The sequence below is a fragment of the Ziziphus jujuba genome, chromosome 5 (assembly GCF_031755915.1).
Source record: "Ziziphus jujuba cultivar Dongzao chromosome 5, ASM3175591v1".
In the NCBI taxonomy this organism is placed as follows: Eukaryota; Viridiplantae; Streptophyta; class Magnoliopsida; order Rosales; family Rhamnaceae; genus Ziziphus; species Ziziphus jujuba.
Window position 1 is genome coordinate 19,028,872 of NC_083383.1, and position 20,188 is coordinate 19,049,059.

The window sequence follows — 20,188 nt, forward strand, 5'->3', positions numbered from 1 at the left end:
TCTGTGATGTGAAAATTTCTGTTGCCTCCATTTACTCCTCTTTGGTCTCTTGAGCTTGTGTACCTTTTCTTGGGACAAGGATCCTCCGTTTACAGAGAAATGGAGAGGAGTCTTGTCTCTTTTTATGAGAGTGAGAACTGATTTTAGCTTAATTATCAAGTACTAATTTTGAAAGGACATGTATAAGCAAATTTATCTTGGATCACAAACCAAGATGACAGAACAACATCGAAATCTCTGTATCTGAGTCTATTATCTTCAACAGCATAAAACTAAAACACACGTGGAGCAGGTAGAGAAAAAATGCCGATCTATGATGGTGGTATTGCGCTTGCTGGTAGATTACTGTGTTTATTTACTGCAGGACTGACACATGAAAAGATTGATGGCTTTTGCCGTTTCAACTTGACACCAAACAAGAAAGACCTCAATGGAATCCGGACCCGATTGGCCGCCTGTTTCATAGTGGGGTGGCTGTTTTTCAGCGGGGAAATTCCGAGTTCCACATCCATTCTTGACAGTGTCTTCTCAACTTGAACTTTGAGAGCTTTAACACGATTGAGACCAACTTGCAGTTCTTCTACAACCTTGTTGTTCTCCTGTTTCATATTGCGGACCTCACCTTGAAACTTTGCTGCCTGGTAGTCACTGAGCTCTATCTTCTCTAGTTTTGAACTTGCATCGGAAATTCTTGATATCTCATCTTGGATGTTACACAAGGATGAGAATCTATCTTCCAGTTCATCTTTCAGTACTGCATTGTGTTCCAACCATAATGAAAGTTCGGTTTTGATCTCTCTCAGGTGTCTGTATATAGGCCGGGCATCTGATTGTAGTGAGTGCTGTTTGGAGCTTGTTCCTCCTTCTTCCTTCCTTTTATTCATCAGTAGGGAGAACTCAGACTCTAAATCATCGATGGAAGTCTGGAACTTCTGTATTTGATGAACTGACGTGCTGAACCTCAGCCAGAATTCGAGGTTCTCCTCCAGCAGTTCATCGATGTTCGAACGTAATCTTTCTTCAATTGTTGAAACAGTATGGGACTTAGGAATCCGCTTTTTCTTGGTTATTTTCTGATCCTTCATTGGCGGTGATACTGTGAACTTTTCATGTTCACCAGCCTGGTAAATGGACTCATCCAAATTTAGAGATGGACTCCCATGATGGTATGGTGAATGAGCTGATTGGGGTTCAAGATTCGCGTATTTATATTCTGTAGAACAAGCAGATGGACTTTCATCTGGATTTGATGCTTGCTGGAAGTTGGCTTTGTGTTGTAAGCATTTGATTTCCTCGTCCTTTGTAGCGATATGATGCTTTAGATCTCTTACTTGCATTGCCAATTCAAATATGCCATCTCTGTTCTTGTTTTCTACTTCACTCAGCTTCTTCCTTACTTCCTTGTAATCCTGAAGAACAGAGGTATACTCCTCCAGCAGAATCTTTTCTCTATCCTCTAATCCTTTGAGGAACATTTGCCTCCAGTTTGGTTGATTTTCTTCTTCTTTCTCTTCTTCCAGTTCCTGTTGCTTTCCATCAACATCATTGTCTACCATCTCAGATAATTCTTCCTTCCCTTCTTCTTCTTCTTCTTCTTCCTGGTTATGAATTGGTTCATGAGATTTTTCACTCATAAGACCGAAGCTTTCCTCATCTTTCTTCTCTTCCTCTTCCTTCTTTATGACTTCTTTCGAGACTGAATATTCATCATCAGAAGCATGCTTGCTTTTATCTTCTCCAGACTCCATGTCTGGTTTAGCATGATCAGGAACTGCTCTTACTTTCTGGAACAGTCTTCTATGCTCATCAACCTCCTCATCCTGCTTCACAGTCTGCAATTTGTCAGAAAGATGATCAAGATTACAACTGGCTTCTGTAAAATGTGTTCGGAGGTTGTTATTTTCATCTTCAACGTTGCGGTTGAGAATTTTCACCCTCCGCAACTCTTCCTCCAACTCTTGTAGCTTCTTGCTCATACGTTCTGAACTTTCCATCAGAGTCTCCTTCTCCTCCTCCAGGCTTCGAATGTGGGCGTGCAATTCATCTGTTTCTGATCTTAATCTTTTTACCAGAGAAGACTGAGAAGATACTGAAGTTTCCAGAATAACAACTTTGTTTACCAGTTCATCAATTTTCTCTGCCATTTCTGTCACAGTGATGGGAGAGTTTGAAGAATTCATTTCAAGCTGTTCCATAATCGTCTTCCTTAACATTTCGCAATCGTGTTCATGTTTTTCCAGTGCTTTGCTGGAAATCTCTCCATCCAGCAACTCGAATTCCTCTGTTCGTTTGTGTTTCGAAAGAAATTCATCTTTGATGGTCTCAAACTTTTCGTGGGCTTCGTTGATTCTTCGGTTCTCTACTCTTGTCTCTTCCTCTGATTGCCCTTGCTTCTCTTGCAACTTAACCAAAGTCTCTTGGCATGATTTCATAGCAGTGGCCGCCATCAATGTTCGAGCTTCGTTATCTTCAATTATTGTCCCAATTCCAAACTCATCTTGTAAACTGCTAACTTTTTTTTGCATTTCAGTGATTTGATTCTCAATATCCCAGTACTTTTGATATCCATGCTCATACATGCATTTAACAAACTCCTTTTCCGTTTGCAGTGCCAAAATTCCTTTCTGAAGCTTATCAATTTCTTGGAGTGCCTCTGTTTTGTTCAGCCCTGAAATTGGAATAGCGGCAGTCTTAGCAGAGCTAGCCATTCTTTTAAGTGGTTCATACCCCTTCCTTGACGTCAACCTGGATGGGCTTCTGAAATCCTTCTTCGGAATCTTCGGGACTTTTGGGATGGTAGATTTGGAGTCGGATGGAGAACCTTCGGTGGGTTTGTTGGGACCACCAGAAGAAGTAGATGTTTCAGAAGAATTTTCTTCTTCATCATCAGCCATTGCATACTGAACTCTTTCTGGAAAAACTGTTGCAATGGTGCGGTTGGCACTTTGAAGCTCGCGTGAAAGGCTATCATATCTCTCTGCTAAAGCTCGATACGCTCGAAATGAGTCTTCAATGAAGTTTATCAGCTCTGGCCTTTTCCTGTAATACATCTCTGCTCTCTGTGCAAAGGAGTCCCCATCATCATCAACGATTTTGAGTGTGATAGTCACCTTCTCCTCCATATCTGTAGTTCCAGAAATGAATGTTATTCTATTTCCAAAACACATGGATACATCATGATAATGTTATTCTTCTAAGAATCCATCAGCTGCATGCTCTTCTTTTTGATTTTGACCAATTTAAAAAAATAATCAAAACTGCAAATACATAACATGCATAATATGCAAGAAATTAATTAAACACATATATTGTTGAGATTAATGGATGTGAGATTTCGGTTTTTCTTTTTTTTAATTTTTTATTTTTAAAAATTTACATAGAATTATAATATCGGTAATATGTATTTATATATACATATAATCATGCATGGACAAAACAAAACATTTTGTCACTGGCTAGATTGGAAAAATTTTAGATGGAAAACGGGCAAAAGTTCTATTCTAATTCTCTATATATGTATCAAGAAAATACACATCAATTCCATATCAACGTGCACAAACTGAAAGTAGAGATTCGTACATGTAGAGGAATATACGTAATTGTATAAATATATTCATGAAAAAATCAGTTCACATTGAATACCTTGGAGGTTTTCTTCCAGCCATTTTGACTGTTTTGTCCTTACGTGGCTTGCCCACCACCATGAATATGCATTGCTTGCTGCTCTATGCAACATCTTTATCTATCTTTCCCTCTCTTGTCTAAATCTAAAGAAAAAATGCAATACACCTTCGACGGTCAAAGACATGCATGCGACTCAATTGAGAAAACCCTAGCTAGCTTACTAGGGCATGCAAAACCCAGTGGAGGAAAGGTTGAAAAAAAGATGGCGGTGATGGAGGATAGTGAAAATGGAGGAAAGAGAATCAGAGGATTGGGAAATGCCTGAGTAGGAAGCAGCCATGGAGGGGAGGATACTTCGCCCGGATTGTAGGTATTAATTGGATGCTTTGAAATGCTCAAAATATATGAAAAGGCTTTACAATTCCATGTGGGCGTCCATTGCCAAACTTCCATGGATTTTCCAGGTTGGCTACCTACAAATAGAAGGCAGGTTCTTTTTCGATTTGAACCAATTTTCCTGATTTGGCTAATTTTTGGTAAGCGCAATAACCTAACCCATTTTTAGACATGCACTTTCTTTTGTACTAGTATTATTGTTTATTCGTTATTTATTTATTTATTCTTTTTGGTTTGTTTTTTGTTTTGTTTTGTTTTGTTATTTTGTTGTTATTATTATTATTATTATTATTATTTTGGAAAATTACTGGTATTACTGTTATAGTCAATACTTATCATTAGGAAATTTATGCATAACTAGTGCTAAGCTCGTGCAATGCATGGGAGGTGTAATGTAACACAACAGATGAATAGTTAATTAATTATAATCACATCAAATATTAAAGTATCATATAAACAACAGTTCACAAATAAATTTTAAAATTAGAATATATGTATATTTTAAAAATTATTAATATAAAACTAATGAATTTTTTGGTATGATACAACTGAAGTATTATAATTATAGATTCTGATTTTTTAGTTTCTAGATAACTATTAATTTTATTTACGCGGAAGTTTTTTTTTTTTTAAAATATATAAATATATATATATATATATTCATCAAAACTTGTACAATAATATATATAAATAAGGTTATCATCTAACAACTAAAAAAATTATGCTTGAAGCATACTCTAGGTTTTAAAACACATTATTAATGAGTTTGCTTGTTTTTCTACGAGATTCTTAGCACTTAACATTATTTTTTCTAGCAACTTTTCTAATTATATCTTCAACAAAATAAAAAATAAAAAATGTCAATTAAAAGAGTACAAATCATTTCATAATCAACTTTACACTTATCAAATAATTATTTTTTGCCTATTTCAATTGCACTTAAAATATCATCAAACAATTTGAAAATAAAATTTTGTATTAAAAAACTTTTATTCATAGCATATACAACATTAATCTCACCATTACGTATGTTAACATTTTTTTTTCTTTTGTCTACACTTTCTTTTCACGTTTTCTCTTCTTTGTATTTTTTAGCCTTTTTCCATTATTTTTCAATCTTTAAATTTCAAATAAAATATGATTTTAGATTTCAATTGGAACTTTTTTAAAAAAAATCAGTTTTTGACTTTTGAATTTTATGTTTTGAAATATATTTTAAAATCTAAATTTTTAGATATACCTTTATCTCTCTATCAAAATATAAATTTCAAATATATGTTATCTCTTGATGTAAAAAAATTAATTTGATTAAATAAAGAATTTGATTTAAATGAGATAATTTATTCCCATGAATATTTTTTATTATAAAATCTATTTTTTTTTTTAATTTTAGAGATCTTTATTGTTATATTTATTTTAAAATGTTCTGAAAACAATTGTTTTCATTACATTGAAGAGCTTATTGTTTTTATTTACAATTATTTGTCCCATGTATAAAATATCTTATCTTGTAGATATTAGTCAAACCTATGTATAACTATGTATATATATATAATTAATAAAAATCATGCCTAGATTTTTCTAACAAGTCTTCAATTCTCTTATATATTAAATATTAGATATTAGATAATTTAATATTGAATATTAAATATTAAAATTATATATAATTATCAATTTTTCAATTTAAATCTAAATTTAATATATTAAGTTATCATTCCAAATTGAGATTATCTATTTTCTATATTTGTGAGTATAAAATATAATTATATAATTATAAAAATAATTAAATGGAAAAATAAATATTTGATAATATTATTATTCTTGTTAAGAAAATAAAATCAGCACATGAAAGTAATTAATATTTGATATTGAATCATGATTACAAAAGTCAACATAGTCAAAGTTACAAATGAAAGTGATGGTTATTAGTTTCATACAATTTTCATTACATTGTACATCTCTCTATTTCTATTTACAATTATTTATGTTATATATAAAATATCTTATCTTATAGACATTAGTCAAACTCATGTATAAATATGTATATCTATAATTAATAAATATCATACATTGATTTATTTTATGAAATATTTGAAATTATTTTTTATATTAAATATTAGGCATTAGATAATTTAATTTTGAATATTAAATATTAAAATTGTAGATAATTATCAAATTTTCAATTTAATAATTATCATTCTAGCTCTTTTAAACACTAAGTATTATATAATTTAACATTCAATAATCAATATTAAAGTTATATATAATTATCAATTTATCAATTTAAATTTAATAATTATCATTGTAGCCCTTTTATATTAAATATTGGATAATATTTGTAGCCCTTTTATATTAAATATTGGATAATATTTAATATTGAATATCAAAATTATAGGTAGTTATAAAATAATTTAATTTGGAATATTAAATATGAAAATTATGAATAGTTATCAACTTTTCAATTTAAATTTAAATTTAATATATTGAATTTAATACTTATTATTCTAACTCTTTTGTATTAAATTTTAGATAATATTTAATATTTTAGGTTAAAATTATAGATAGTTATTAATTCTTCAATTTAGCTTTGTTTGTTTAGTTTTCAATATTACCTACTATTAATTATCAATATTGGAACTAGACATATTTTTTTAAAAATTACTGATAATATTTATTATATTAAATGATTATGGATATTTATTAGTTTTTAAATTTAAATTTATTTATTCTATTTTTAATAGTATTACCTAATATTAAATATTAAATATTGGTACTTGACATGTATTAAATTAAATTTAAATTTCTTTGTTTTATTTGTCACCTTACAAACTATTCAATTTTAATATATTAATAAAGCTTTGGAAGGAAAATAATTTAGCAGAGTGATTCTTTTTATAATTCCAAAATAATTCTTTACAGTTCCATTCTCTATACACTACAACTTAAATGTATAAAACATATAAAATTACTTAATACAATATTATTTATTTCTGAAATATTCCTAATTTATACCATCCCAAAATTATATATTTCTTACAAATAAAAATTCTTTTTACAATTCTAAAATAACTATATATAGTCCCTATAAAAATTAATTTCACTAAAATATTCTTATTCTTTCTTATTTCTTGTTTTGATTTAGGTTTGATTTTTTTTTCTCTTTTTTTATTAACATAAAAGGGTATTTATTTAAAAACAAAAACCAACGAACAATGGAGGCTACAGGGTACTGGAGATTGGGCTTGACATGACCATCTCATTTTTCAAGATAATTGTTCTTTTCAAGACTAAAAAGTTTTATTATTATTTTTATATTTCATTTTGAAGACAATTCCATTATCTATATCTTTTTCATCCTGCATATTTTTTACATTCAATTACATATAAATTATCAATGATTAAAAAAAAATTTGGCATATTTCATAATGTACGATATTTAATATTTGTATATACATACAATGTTCGATAAATAAAAGTTAAACATCTTAATAATGTTCGGATGGATGCTTCTGAACAATTAAAAAATGTTTAATTTTGAACTTTCAAATAAAAGACGAATTTTAAAATATCAGGATCAAATATAAGAGTGTTGTTCCTTCCTGGTCGTTAGTAAGAGATAAGAAAAAAAAAAAAAAATCCAAACTAAAGCAATCATCACAATACAAAAAAATAAAATAAAAAAAACTAAATTCATCTTATTCTTTCATATTTTTTAGCTTCCATAATTTATGAATAATTGTTGTATCTACAATCTTAATTTTTAATGGAGTATAAATTAGATAGATATATTTAACATATTATTTGAGAGGAACAATGAAACTGTATAAAGAAATTATTTAGATATATTTAGTTAACAAATATCTTTAATAATAATTTTAAATGAGGATAAAAATATAAATCAATAATGAAATTATATAAAATCTAAATGGTAGTGTAACTAGAACTACCCAATTCTGTAATGATTGCTAGTTGAACAAATACTTTGGTAGACTATTCTACTTTAATATATTAATAAGATTTTATATATTTTTGCAACAGATAAATTTATGGGAAAACTGCACTTTAATGAGTTAAAGTTTAGAGTTGATGCAAATTTTGTCATGAAGTTTCAATTTCAACGATTTTATAATTGGAAGTTTAAAATCATTGCAATTGGTTCAATTTAATAGTACTGTTAAAATCAGCGGTGTTGACATTAATATGATATTATAGTGATATCATAATTCATTGTTAGAAATAAAAAATATTTTTTAAATAAATTGAAAAAAATAATTTTATTTTTTTCCCATATCAATCTATGGTTTTTATTTAGAAAATTGGTTTTTATTTTTTTCCATTTGATAGTTATGGTTTTTATTTATTCCTTTTTTATTTAAACAATAATTATAAAATATTTTTGGACCAAAAATTAAACAAAAAAAAATAAAAATTAAATCAATTTGAACCTTTTGGTCTAATAAAATTATATTTATTAGACCAAAATTAAAAATAATTTTTATGCCAAAACCAAAAAGTAAAAAAAGAGACCAAGATACCAAAATAAAAATTAGACCAAAAATTAAGAAATAAAAAAAAATTTGTAGTCTAATTTTTTGTTAAAAAAAAAATTGGCTTAATAAATTAATTCATGCTGGTGTCATAATTTATTTATTTTTATAAATAAAGGAACATTTGTTATTTTTTTATTTTATAGAAAAGAAATAAAAAAAGGCACAAAATGGTCTAATTTTTCAATTTTCGAAAAATCTTTCCATTTGATCAAATGAATTAGAAAACAAAATACCAATATGCAAATGAATTATGGTCTTCCAAATTTGAAAATTTTTTTTCAGTTGATCAAAAAAATAAACCATTCAAAAATATAAAAATAAAAATTAGACCAAAAAAAAAATGGAGGCCATTTTTACATTTTTCCATTTAGTTGGTTGTAATTAATTTTTCCATTTTTCCACTTTTGGGGTCCCCATTTTGGTTAAGAAAATAGTCCCTTTTTTTTTTTTTTTTCAATTTTTGTTAAAAAAATGTTTTTTCAGTTTTATTTTTTGGTCTGATTTTTATTTTTCCATTTTTTAATAGTTTATTTTTTGGTCAAAATAGAAAAATAGAACATTATTTACTTCCATATTGGTATTTTGGTCTATGATTTAACTGGTTAAATGGAAAAAAATTTCAAAAATGGAAAAATTATACGATTTTGGTCATTTCTTTTGTCCATAAAATGGAAAAATAACACATGTTTTTCCTTCTAAATTAAAAAAAAAATTACTTTAAAAAAAAATGAATTATGGTGACAACATGAATTAATTTATTAGACCAAAAATAAAAAATAAAAATCAGAAAAAAAATTAGACCAAAAAAATATTTTCATTTTTTAATTTTTGGTTTAATTTTTATTTTGGTATTTTGATCCTTTTTTTTTTTTTTTGGTTTGGGCATAAAATATATTTTTAATTTTTTGGTCCAATAAAATTATTTTTATTAGACCAAAAATTCCAACTCTATGTTATTTTTTTGGGGTCTAATTTTAGGTCCAAAAATGTTTAATTATGATTGTAAGTATTTTAATTTAAATATGAAAAAAGGATGGATACAATTTTCCACATAAAAAACCATAAATAGAAAAGATACTAAGAAAGATGCTAAATACAGGATATTTCAATTATGTTGGCACCCCCCGAAAGTATAGAACCTGCTTAGCAATATTATTAATAAAAATAAAAAGGGATACAAATAATAGCATATCCATAAAGAAACGGAAACTAAAACTTGGCCTCCTTAAAACCTTTGAAGGAAAAACCTCTGTGGGGAAACCAATAAAAGAAAGAGTACCACAGTCCAAACAACCATAAAAAAGAATAACAATCACACAATTAGCAAAAACCTATAAGTCCTACCCCTTAATATATCATTGCAATGATAAAAATTACAAAAAGCAAGTAAATAAAACATCCATCTAGTTTGTCTAATGAAACTGCAACTTTAGATAAAGCATGTGCCGTAGAATTACCAACCCAAAAAAAATGAGAAACTGTAAAAGAAATGGTTGATATGAAATATAAACAATTCACCCATCTATCTCTGATAGACCAAAGCACATCCAAAGAGTGATTTATCAAAACTTTTACAGCATAAGAAGAATCCATTAGCAGCACTATCCTTATTGAGCTTAATCTGACACGACCTAGGAGGAACCTAAAGAATAAAAATGATCTTAAGAGCCTTTCTAATCAAGCCAACCACACTATTATTATGCAATACCATATGATCATAAAGAGAATTATGTATAGCTCCAATTTGTAGCCAATTAGCCTCTTTAATAGCAGACCTAATAAAAGCAAGAGAACTTGCAATAGGAATTAAAAAAACTTCATATTTGGCAAAACATTAAGTATTGGATAAGCCAATAATGATAGTTGCTTTCCAAAGTTTGAATAATTGAGAGCTTAACCAAACCTTCATAGCTCGATCAAAGAAGTCACTTATAGTGCCAGAAAGAAATAACAATTTCCTAAGAATAGAGCTAACACTATCCCAACTACCTTGAGCATAAGCATAAGAAAGAAAAACATGATCAATAAAATCAAAATTTTGTAAGCAAGTAAAGCATCTCAAAGGTAAAATTGGTTGATTAATGTTATAATTTCTTTTTAGTTATCTGTATTTTATTGGTTTAATTGACAAATATATCTAATTAGAATCAGAATTTGTTAGGTGTTGTTTAGGTTGAACAATTAGATCTTGAAAAGGTCTAGCCAATTTAGTAAATTGAGCAATATGAAAACACAAGTTAAGCACTGATTAGAGCTTGAGAGAGCTAGCTTAAATTTAGATTGTGATGATATAATTGGTTGATTAATGTTATAATTCCTTTTGAATTATTTGTATTTTCTTGGTTTAATTGACAAATATATCTAATTAGAATGAGAATTTGTTGGGTGTTGTTTAGGTTGACCAATTAGATCTTGAAAAAATCTAGCCAATTTATAAAATTGAGCAATATGAGAACATGAGTTAAGCATTGATTAAAGTTTGAAAGAGCCAAATTAGGTTCGGAAAACCTAAACGTAGGCCTGAATTGAGTTTGAGAGAACAATTTCGCTTGGGTAACTGAAAATGAGACTTAATTGCATGGATAATTGGTAGAATTAAGAAGAGATTTCAATTTGAATAAACTTTCTAATATATTCACTACTAGAATTGCGTTGATAACTGACGCAATAAATGTGTCGCACAAAATAAATAACGACGTATTATACGGTGTCGCCTAACGTCCTGTCGCTAAATCTATAAGACAACAAGCGACGCATTATAAGAGTCGCTTATCTTTGAGTTTTTAGCGACTCATATTTACTTTTAGCGACGCATTAATAGAGTCGTCTATTTAGTGACACATTAATAGAGTTGACTATTTAGCGACGCATTATTAGAGTAGCCTATTTAGCGACGCATTAAAAGAGTTTACTATTTAGCGACGCATTCGTAGAGTCGTCTATTTAGCGACGCATTAATAAAGTGACTATTTAGCGACGCATTAATAGAGTCGTCTATTTAGCGACGCATTAATAGAGTTGACTATTTAGCGACGCATTAGTAGAATTGCCTATTTAGAGACGCATTAATAGAGTCGCCTATTTAACGACGGATCGATACTTTTAGTGACGCATTATTTCTTAATGCGTCGCCCCTTCTTTTTTTTTTTTTTTTTTTTTTTTAATTTTGTGAAAAGTGATTAAATAGTAAAAATATAAAAATAATTAAAATACAAAAAAATGAAAACTAGGTTCATCCAAAATAAATAGAATACAAAAATTTTAAATAAATATTTTGTCATAACAAATTAATTATCAAATAAATTAAATATCATCTCATTGACATATTTTTACATAATTTGTAAGCTATTGCATTTTTCATAACAAATTTAATATTAATTAAACTTCCATGAATGCATATTCATTGAGATGGAAGTTGACCTCTTGTTGACGATATTACATCCTCATACTGCATATGGAAACATTAAAAAAGTTATTAGCACTTATGCAAAATAAATAAAATATTAATCATTATTAAATTTATAATTTAGTATAAATGAAAATTTAAAAAATATTACCATTGTTCTTAAGATTTGACGAATCACATTTCTCCCCTCACAGTCATTACAAACATAGTCACTCTCACATTCATCCTCATTATCATTTTCATCGACACTTGGCAACTATATGACAAATGGATTGTGAGCCATCTTTTTATCTCCAAGAACATCTTCTTCAACAACCGTACGATGTTGTGGTGAAGTTAAAACAATAGACCATCTTGATTCAAGTTAATCTTCAACACAAAATACTTGTTGAACTTAGCAAAATAATGTCAAGCAATATCACAAACATAATTTCTTAAAAAGCAAGATTAATAAAACCCAATGAACCTAAGCTGTAGTTAAAATGAAAAAAAAAAAAAAAAACAACCCACCTCATGTCAAGAAAAAAGAAACTCACCTAAACGATGGAGATAAAGAAAGAAGAAAACCAAAAAATCACGAGGGCGACAAAGAGAAATCTAGCTTCTCGGCCGACGACAACGTAGGCAAATGAAAAATGAAACCTGGAATATCTCACTCTTCAAGTCTCTCTTAGATTGCTTCCAAATCTAATATCGATTAGGTGGTGTACTTGATGTAGTTTTAAAAAAGAAAAAATGGATTCAAAGGAGTGCGTAAAAATTTAAAAACGCGCCAAAAATTTTCAAAAAATGGCAAGAACGCGCCTTTTCTCCCAATTTCATTTTTTTTCTTTGATTAATATTTTTATTTTTCAACTACAAATAAAAAGTGAAAATATATCTTAAAAATGCGAAGCAAAATATCGAAGATTGCTGTTTATTTTTCTATTTTTCAAGTACACCTTTATTCTTTATAAAATTTGCATGTCTTTCAAAATTTTTGTTTTTGTTAATTGAGAGAATAGGTGACGTATTCTCTTCAAGAGGGATCGCCTGTTCTTGAATTTTGGGATCAAACGACGTATTATGGTCGAAAAGTGTCGCCTATTTCATTTTTTTATATTTTCTTTATAATCTTTAAATAATTTTTTAATTGTTCATCTACAAATATATTCATGTAGCAATCCAATGAAAATAAATTCCATTAATCTAAAAATAGAAAATAGTTTTGTCAATGCTCTTCTCAGTTATACATATATGTGTATAGACGAGACAAAATATCTCAAGACCTAATTTGAGATAGGGTACCGAATATAGAATTCTAATTCAACAAGCATTTATTGACCAATTTATCTAGATAAGTATGTTAAATGAGCTTAACTTTCATATGTTTGTGGTCATTGATAGTTTACTTGTTTTTAAAAATTGAAACTCTATTAAATTGCTTTTTTTAAAAAAAAAATAAAAAATAATTGAAGGAACAGGCGACGCAATTCCATTAAAACACGTCGCCTATTCCCTTTTCTTTATTTAACCTTTAATTAGTTTTGTTGATTGGTCATCTACAACTTAAAAAAAAAAAAAGTATATTTGCAAAACTAAAAAATTACTAAAAATAACTTTCAAATTGAAAAAAAAGTTCAAAATTGGATGGGTGAAACGGCGATGCAGTTGTTTACAAATGCGTCGCCTTTTAGTCTATTTAGCGACTATTTCTTAAAAGACTGCGTCCCCTAAAACTATACTAGCTAGTTCTTATTGTATTATTTGGCTTGGTGGTGTGGTGATTTTTTGAAAGTGTAGGAGGTCTTGGGTTCAATTCTTATTATGGCTCTATTTTGATTTTTTTTTTAAATGTTTAAACAAAAAAATTGAAAAAAAAAAGAATAGGCGACACATTTGTTGAAGAATGCGTCGCCTGTTCTTGTATTTGGCGACGCATTGTTTGAATAATGCGTCGCCTAACACTATGTTAATCAATTTTTGCGGTATCAGTACATATAAGTCATTCGGCCTGGCAGTGTGGTGATTTCTTAGGAGTGTAGGAGGTCCTGGGTTCAATTCTTGTTATGGCTTTATTTTGATTTTATTTATTTTTGAATGTTTAAAAAAAAATTGAAAAAAAAAAAAAGAACAGGCGACGCATTTGTTAAAGAATGCGTAATGCGTCGCCTGTTCATTGTTTGAACAATGCATCGCCTAACACTATATTAATCAATTTTTGTTGTATCAATACATATAAGTCATTCGGCCTGGTGGTGTGGTGATTTCTTGAGAGTGTAGGAGGTCCAGGGTTCAATTCTTGTAATGGCCCTACTTTGATTTTATTTTTTCTAAAATGTTTAAACAAAAAAATTGAAAAAAAAAGAACAGGCGACACATTTGTTGAAGAATGCATCATGTATTTGGCGACGCAATGTTTGAATAATGCGTCGCCTAACACTATATTAACCAATTTTTGCTGTATCAGTACATGTAAGTGATTTGGCCTAATGGTGTGGTGAGTTTTTGAGAGTATAGGAGATCCTGGGTTCAATTGTTGCTATGACCCTATTTTGATTTTATTTTTTTTAAATGTTTAAACAAAAAAATTGAAAAAAAAAAAAGAAGAACAGGCGACATATTTATTGAAGAATGCATCGCCTGTTCATGTATTTGGCGACGCATTGATTGAATAATGCGTCGCCTAACACTATATTAACCAATTTTTGCTGTATTAGTACATGTAAGTGATTTGGCCTAGTGGTGTGGGGATTTTTTGATAGTGTAGGAGGTTCTGGGTTTAATTCTTATTATGATCCTATTTTGATTTTTTTTTAAATGTTTAAACAAAAAAATTGAAAAAAAAAAAAAAGAACAGGCGACGCATTTGTTGAGGAATGCGTCGCCTGTTCTTGTATTTGGCGACGCATTGTTTCAATAATGCGTCGCCTAACACTATATTAGCCAATTTTTACTCTATTAGTACATATAAGTCATATGGTCTGGTGGTGTGGTGATTTCTTGAGAGAGTAGGAGGTCCTGGGTTCAATTCTTGTTATGGTTCTATTTTGATTTTATTTATTTTTAGATGTTTAAACAAAAAAATTGAAAAAAAAAAAAAAGAACAGGCGCATTTGTTGAAGAGTTCCTGTATTTGGCGACGCATTGTTTGAATAATGCGTCGCCTAACACTATATTAACCAATTTTTGCTGTACCAATACATATAAGCCATTTGGCTTGGTGGTGTGGTGATTTCTTGAGAGTGTATGAGGTCTTGAGTTCAATTCTTGTTATGGCCCTATTTTGATTTTATTTATTTTTAAATGTTTAAATAAAAAAATTGAAAAAACAAAAAGAACAGGTGACTTATTTGTTGAAGAATGCGTAGCTTGTTCATGTATTTGGCAACGCATTGTTTGAATAATGCGTCGCCTAACACTATATTAACCAATTTTTGCTGTATTGATACATATAAGTGATTTGGTCTAGTGGTGTGGTAATTTCTTGAGAGTGTAGGAGGTCCTGGGTGCAATTCTTGTTATGGTCCTATTTTGATTTTATTTTTTTTTAAATGTTTAAACAAAAAAATTGAAAAAAAAAAAAGAACAGGCGACGCATTTGTTGAGGAATGCGTCGCCTAACACTATATTAGCTAATTTTTGCTGTATTAGTACATATAAGTTATATGGTCTGGTGGTGTGGTGATTTCTTGAGAGAGTAGGAGGTCTTGGGTTCAATTCTTGTTATGGCCCTATTTTGATTTTATTTATTTTTAGATGTTTAAACAAAAAAATTGAAAAAAAAAAAAGAACAGGCGCATTTGTTGAAGAATGCGTCGCCTGTTCTTGTATTTGGCGACGCATTGATTGAATAATGCGTCGCCTAACACTATATTAACCAATTTTTGTTGTACCAATACATATAAGTGATTTGGCCTAGTGGTGTGGTGATTTCTTGAGAGTGTAAGAGGTCCTGGGTTCAATTCTTGTTATGGTCCTATTTTGATTTTAGTTATTTTTAAATGTTTAAACAAAAAAATTGAAAGAAAAAAAGAACGCATTTGCAAGAAAAAAAGAACGCATTTGTTGAGGAATGCGTTGTTTGAATAATGCGTCGCCTAAGACTATATTAACCAATTTTTGCTGTACGAGTACATATAAGTCATTTGGCCTGGTGGTGTGGTGATTTCTTGAGAGTGTAAGAGGTCTTGGGTTCAATTCTTGTTATGGCCCTATTTTGATTTTATTTTTTTTTAAATGTTTAAACAAACGCATTGTTTGAATAATGCATCGCCTAACACTATATTAACCAATTTTTGCTGCATTAGTGCATATAAGTGATTTGGCCTAGTGGTGTGGTGATTTCTTGAGAGTATAGCAGGTCCTGGGTTCAATTCTTGTTATTGTCCTATTTTGATTTTATTTATTTTTAAATGTTTAAACAAAAAAATTGAAAAAAAAAAAAAAAAAGAACAGGCGACGCATTTGTTGAAGAATGCGTCGCCTATTCTTGTATTTGCGACCCATTGTTTGAATAATGCGTCGCCTAACACCATATTAACCAATTTTTGCTGGATCAGTACATATATGTCATATGGCCTGGTGGTGTGGTGATTTTTTGAGAGAGTAGGAGGTTCTGGGTTCAATTCTTGTTATGACCCTATTTTGATTTTATTTTTTTTAAATGTTTAAACAAAAAAATTGGAAAAAAAAAGAAAAAAGAACAGGCAACGCATTTGTTGAAGAATGTGTCGCCTATTCTTGTATTTGGCGACGCATTGTTTGAATAATGCGTCGTCTAACACCATATTAACCAATTTTTGCTGGATTAGTACATATATGTCATATGGCCTGGTGGTGTGATGATTTTTTGAGAGAGTAGGAGGTCCTGGGTTCAATTCTTATTATGGTCCTATTTTGATTTTATTTTTTAAAAATGTTTAAACAAAAAAATTGAAAAAAAAAAAAGAACAGGCGACGCATCTTCTTGTATTTGGCGACACATTGTTTAAATAATGCATCGCCTAATACTATATTAACCAATTTTTGCTGTATTAATACATATAAGTCATTTGGCCTGGTGGTGTGGTGATTTCTTGAGAATGTAGGAGGTTCTGGGTTCAATTCTTGTTATGGTCCTATTTTGATTTTATTTTTTTTTAAATGTTTGAATAAAAAAATTGAAAAAAAAAAGAATGGGCCACGCATTTGTTGAAGAATGCGTCGCCTGTTCATCTATTTGGCGAAGTATTTTTTTTTTAAATGTTTGAATAAAAAAATTGAAAAAAAAAGAATAGGCGACGCATTTGTTGAAGAATATGTCGCCTGTTCATCTATTTGGCGACTCATTCTTTAAGTAATTCGTCGCCTAACACTATATTAAGCAATTTTTGTTGCATTAGTACATACAAGTTATTTGACTTGATGGCGTGGTGATTTCTTGAGAGTGTAAGAGGTTCTGGGTTCAATTCTTGTTATGGTCCTATTTTGATTTTATTAAAAAATCAAAAAAAAAAAAATAGTGAAGAGAGAACAGGCGACACACAATCTTATTGGTGCATCGCCTGTTAACTATATATATATATATATATATATATATAAACCTCAGTAGTGAAGAGAGAACAGGCGACGCACAATCTTATTAGTGCGTCGCCTGTTAACTATATATATATATATATAAACCTCAGTTTTGGTGCACTAATATTTTTATTGATTGTTATTATTAAAATAAAATTAGATTAATTAAAAGATCTAAAAAAAAATAAAGTGAAAAGAGAAAAGGCGATGCACAATCTTACTGGTGCGTCGCTTGTTACACGTATAACAAAAAAGAAAAAAAAAAAACCAACCTCAGTTATGTTGCTCTAATATCTTTATGGGTTATTTGTTGTTAAATTAAAATTAGATTAATTAAAAGAACTAAAAAGAAAAGTGGAGGAGAGAACAGGCGACGCACAATCTATATGGTACGTCGTATATTTATTGAATTTTTACTGACGCATTAACCTCAGAGTCGTGGTTTTGTTTTTTCAGACATGTTTGTTTCATAGCGTCGCTAAATGAGTGTCGCTAGATATCAATTTTTGCGTAGTGATTGCTTACCTTGAGAGGGAATAAGTGAATTTAGAAACCCTTTGTTGATAATTGGAGTTGAATAGTCACATGATGAGTGTAGTGAAATCAAGGTCTTAAATGTTTGAATTCACATATTTCCTTGGATAATCATTGATGTGTGCCTATTCTTTCCAATTGTCTCCAATATATAATGTATTTGGTATATCAGGTTAGTATAAAGTATTTAGCTTAGTTTCTATATGTTTGGTTGCCTAAGTAAAATTGGATCATGATTACAATAGTAATTAGCCTAGTTTTGTAAATCTAAACAATCTTCATGGGAATGGTATCTGAATCCTGAGTCACTTTATTACAGGTACTACCTGTGCACTTGCAATAATCAAATCAAGTTTTTAGTACAAAGGATTTTCTTTAGATTTGTAGCTAATACTATGAGAAAGTGATTTGGTTTTAATTTAGGCATTTACTAATAGTTACATTGTCTATCTTATTTTAGCTTATTAGTTTTCACTTAGTTCTTAATTTTTATTTTTGATTGCATTTTGCAATGTACTTGGACATGGAGCATGAGCATGTCCTCCTAAACTTTGTCTAGCAAGACTTGAAGCCCTTTGATAAAGTATGGTGGAGACATAAATAGTTGCTTTGTTGGTTTCCTCATTATGGGTTCGTGGAAGAATATCCTATGTGAAATTTCTTCATTGGTCTTAGTGCATCAACAAGAATGTGGCTCAAAATAGGAATTGGTACCACCTATTTCCATACATTTTCTAGTGATGAGATCTTTTTGTTGATAGAGGACATGGCAGACCTCAATTTTTGGAGTTAGAATGAAACTTTAGAGCTATAGTTTGAAACTCAAGCTCAACCTCAACCTCAACAAGAGGAGGCGTTGCTTGATCTAACAGCTCTTGTTACATAACTTGTGGAGGCGAGTTGGCTCCATAGAGAGGAATTGGAGAGAAACAAAGCACTTCTCCGATTACAAGCCTTAGTTGATGACTTTGGAGTGAAAAATATAAGGTTAGGTGTGCATTCAAATCTCTCGAGTGAAGCTATGGAAAGGAATTCAAATTTGGTGGAGTTATGTGACAACTTGAAACCATCTAGTTAATATACAATAGAAATTCTACATAAAAATCATTAGGTTTTATGATAAGTAATTTAAATTGAAGTTGTACTTCTAACTGATCTGATCAAGAAATAAAAACTGATAGCAACATATATCACATAGAAAATCATCCCAAATAAAATAGATAGCAATGTATATCACATAGAAAATCATCCCAAATAAAAAAGAACGAATTTGAAGCTAAATTTGTTGACAACAAAACTAGACATAGATGAGATGGCATATAAAATTTCAAATGAAAATAAATTCTTTTGGGCCTCTTTTGAAATTTTACAAATCAATCATACTATAGTCTTAAAGAAAAATCTATAAGAAAACATAGATTTCAAAATTACTTAATAAATTCAAAATAGAACTTAATAGAGTCACATAAATTTCTAAAATTTCATAAAGACGTTTAGTATCATCCATAAAAGGAATTTAGAGTGAAAGAAAATTTTAAATATTTAAAACAACAATACAAACAATCACATTATATTGGTTTCCACGAAAACTTTGTATTATGGTTCTACCATTTAAACTTCTATCTAACCTTAAAAACTCATCCATAAACCCATATAAATCATATAAAACAACAAATAAACAAATAAATAATCAAATAAATACCCACAATTAAAAATACATTTTTTTAAACCCATGTGTTATAATACTAACCCCTCTTTAACAAAAATTTTGTGCATGAAAGTTAACTGACATTGATCTTCAAAATGCTCTCTTATATCTTGAAGTGGTGTTGTATCTGTAAGAGCATTTACTTGTCCATGAGCATGCTTGTCATTCTTAGATTCTTGTACTTGATTTCCTCATTCAATTTTTTTTAACCAAATGTCCTACATTCCTATAATTGAAACATGCATCATTCTTCCTATAACATGTGCCATTATGTCTTTTACCACAAGTTTCACACTCACAAAATGTCAATTTTTCTCCATCTTCATTCCTTGTCCTTTTATGTACCTCATATTTTCCATTAAGACACTAACAATGATTTTTATCTGTAGTTCTCTTCCTAGATGGACTTTTGACTTTTTCCTTATATTCAAC

The 20,188-nt window shown here is 29.4% G+C and overlaps 1 protein-coding gene across 1 annotated transcript; it reads right to left on the minus strand.

Annotated features, from left to right (window-relative positions):
• Positions 1 to 128: 128 nt before the first annotated feature.
• Positions 129 to 4,166, minus strand: LOC112491976 (protein NETWORKED 2A). The gene is made up of 2 exons (XM_048475471.2): positions 3,643 to 4,166; positions 129 to 3,124 (listed from the first exon to the last, which is right to left on the minus strand). The coding sequence occupies exons 1-2, from the start codon at positions 3,734 to 3,736 to the stop codon at positions 312 to 314; spliced, it is 2,907 nt and encodes a 968-aa protein (XP_048331428.2). The 5' UTR covers positions 3,737 to 4,166; the 3' UTR covers positions 129 to 311.
• Positions 4,167 to 20,188: the final 16,022 nt, after the last annotated feature.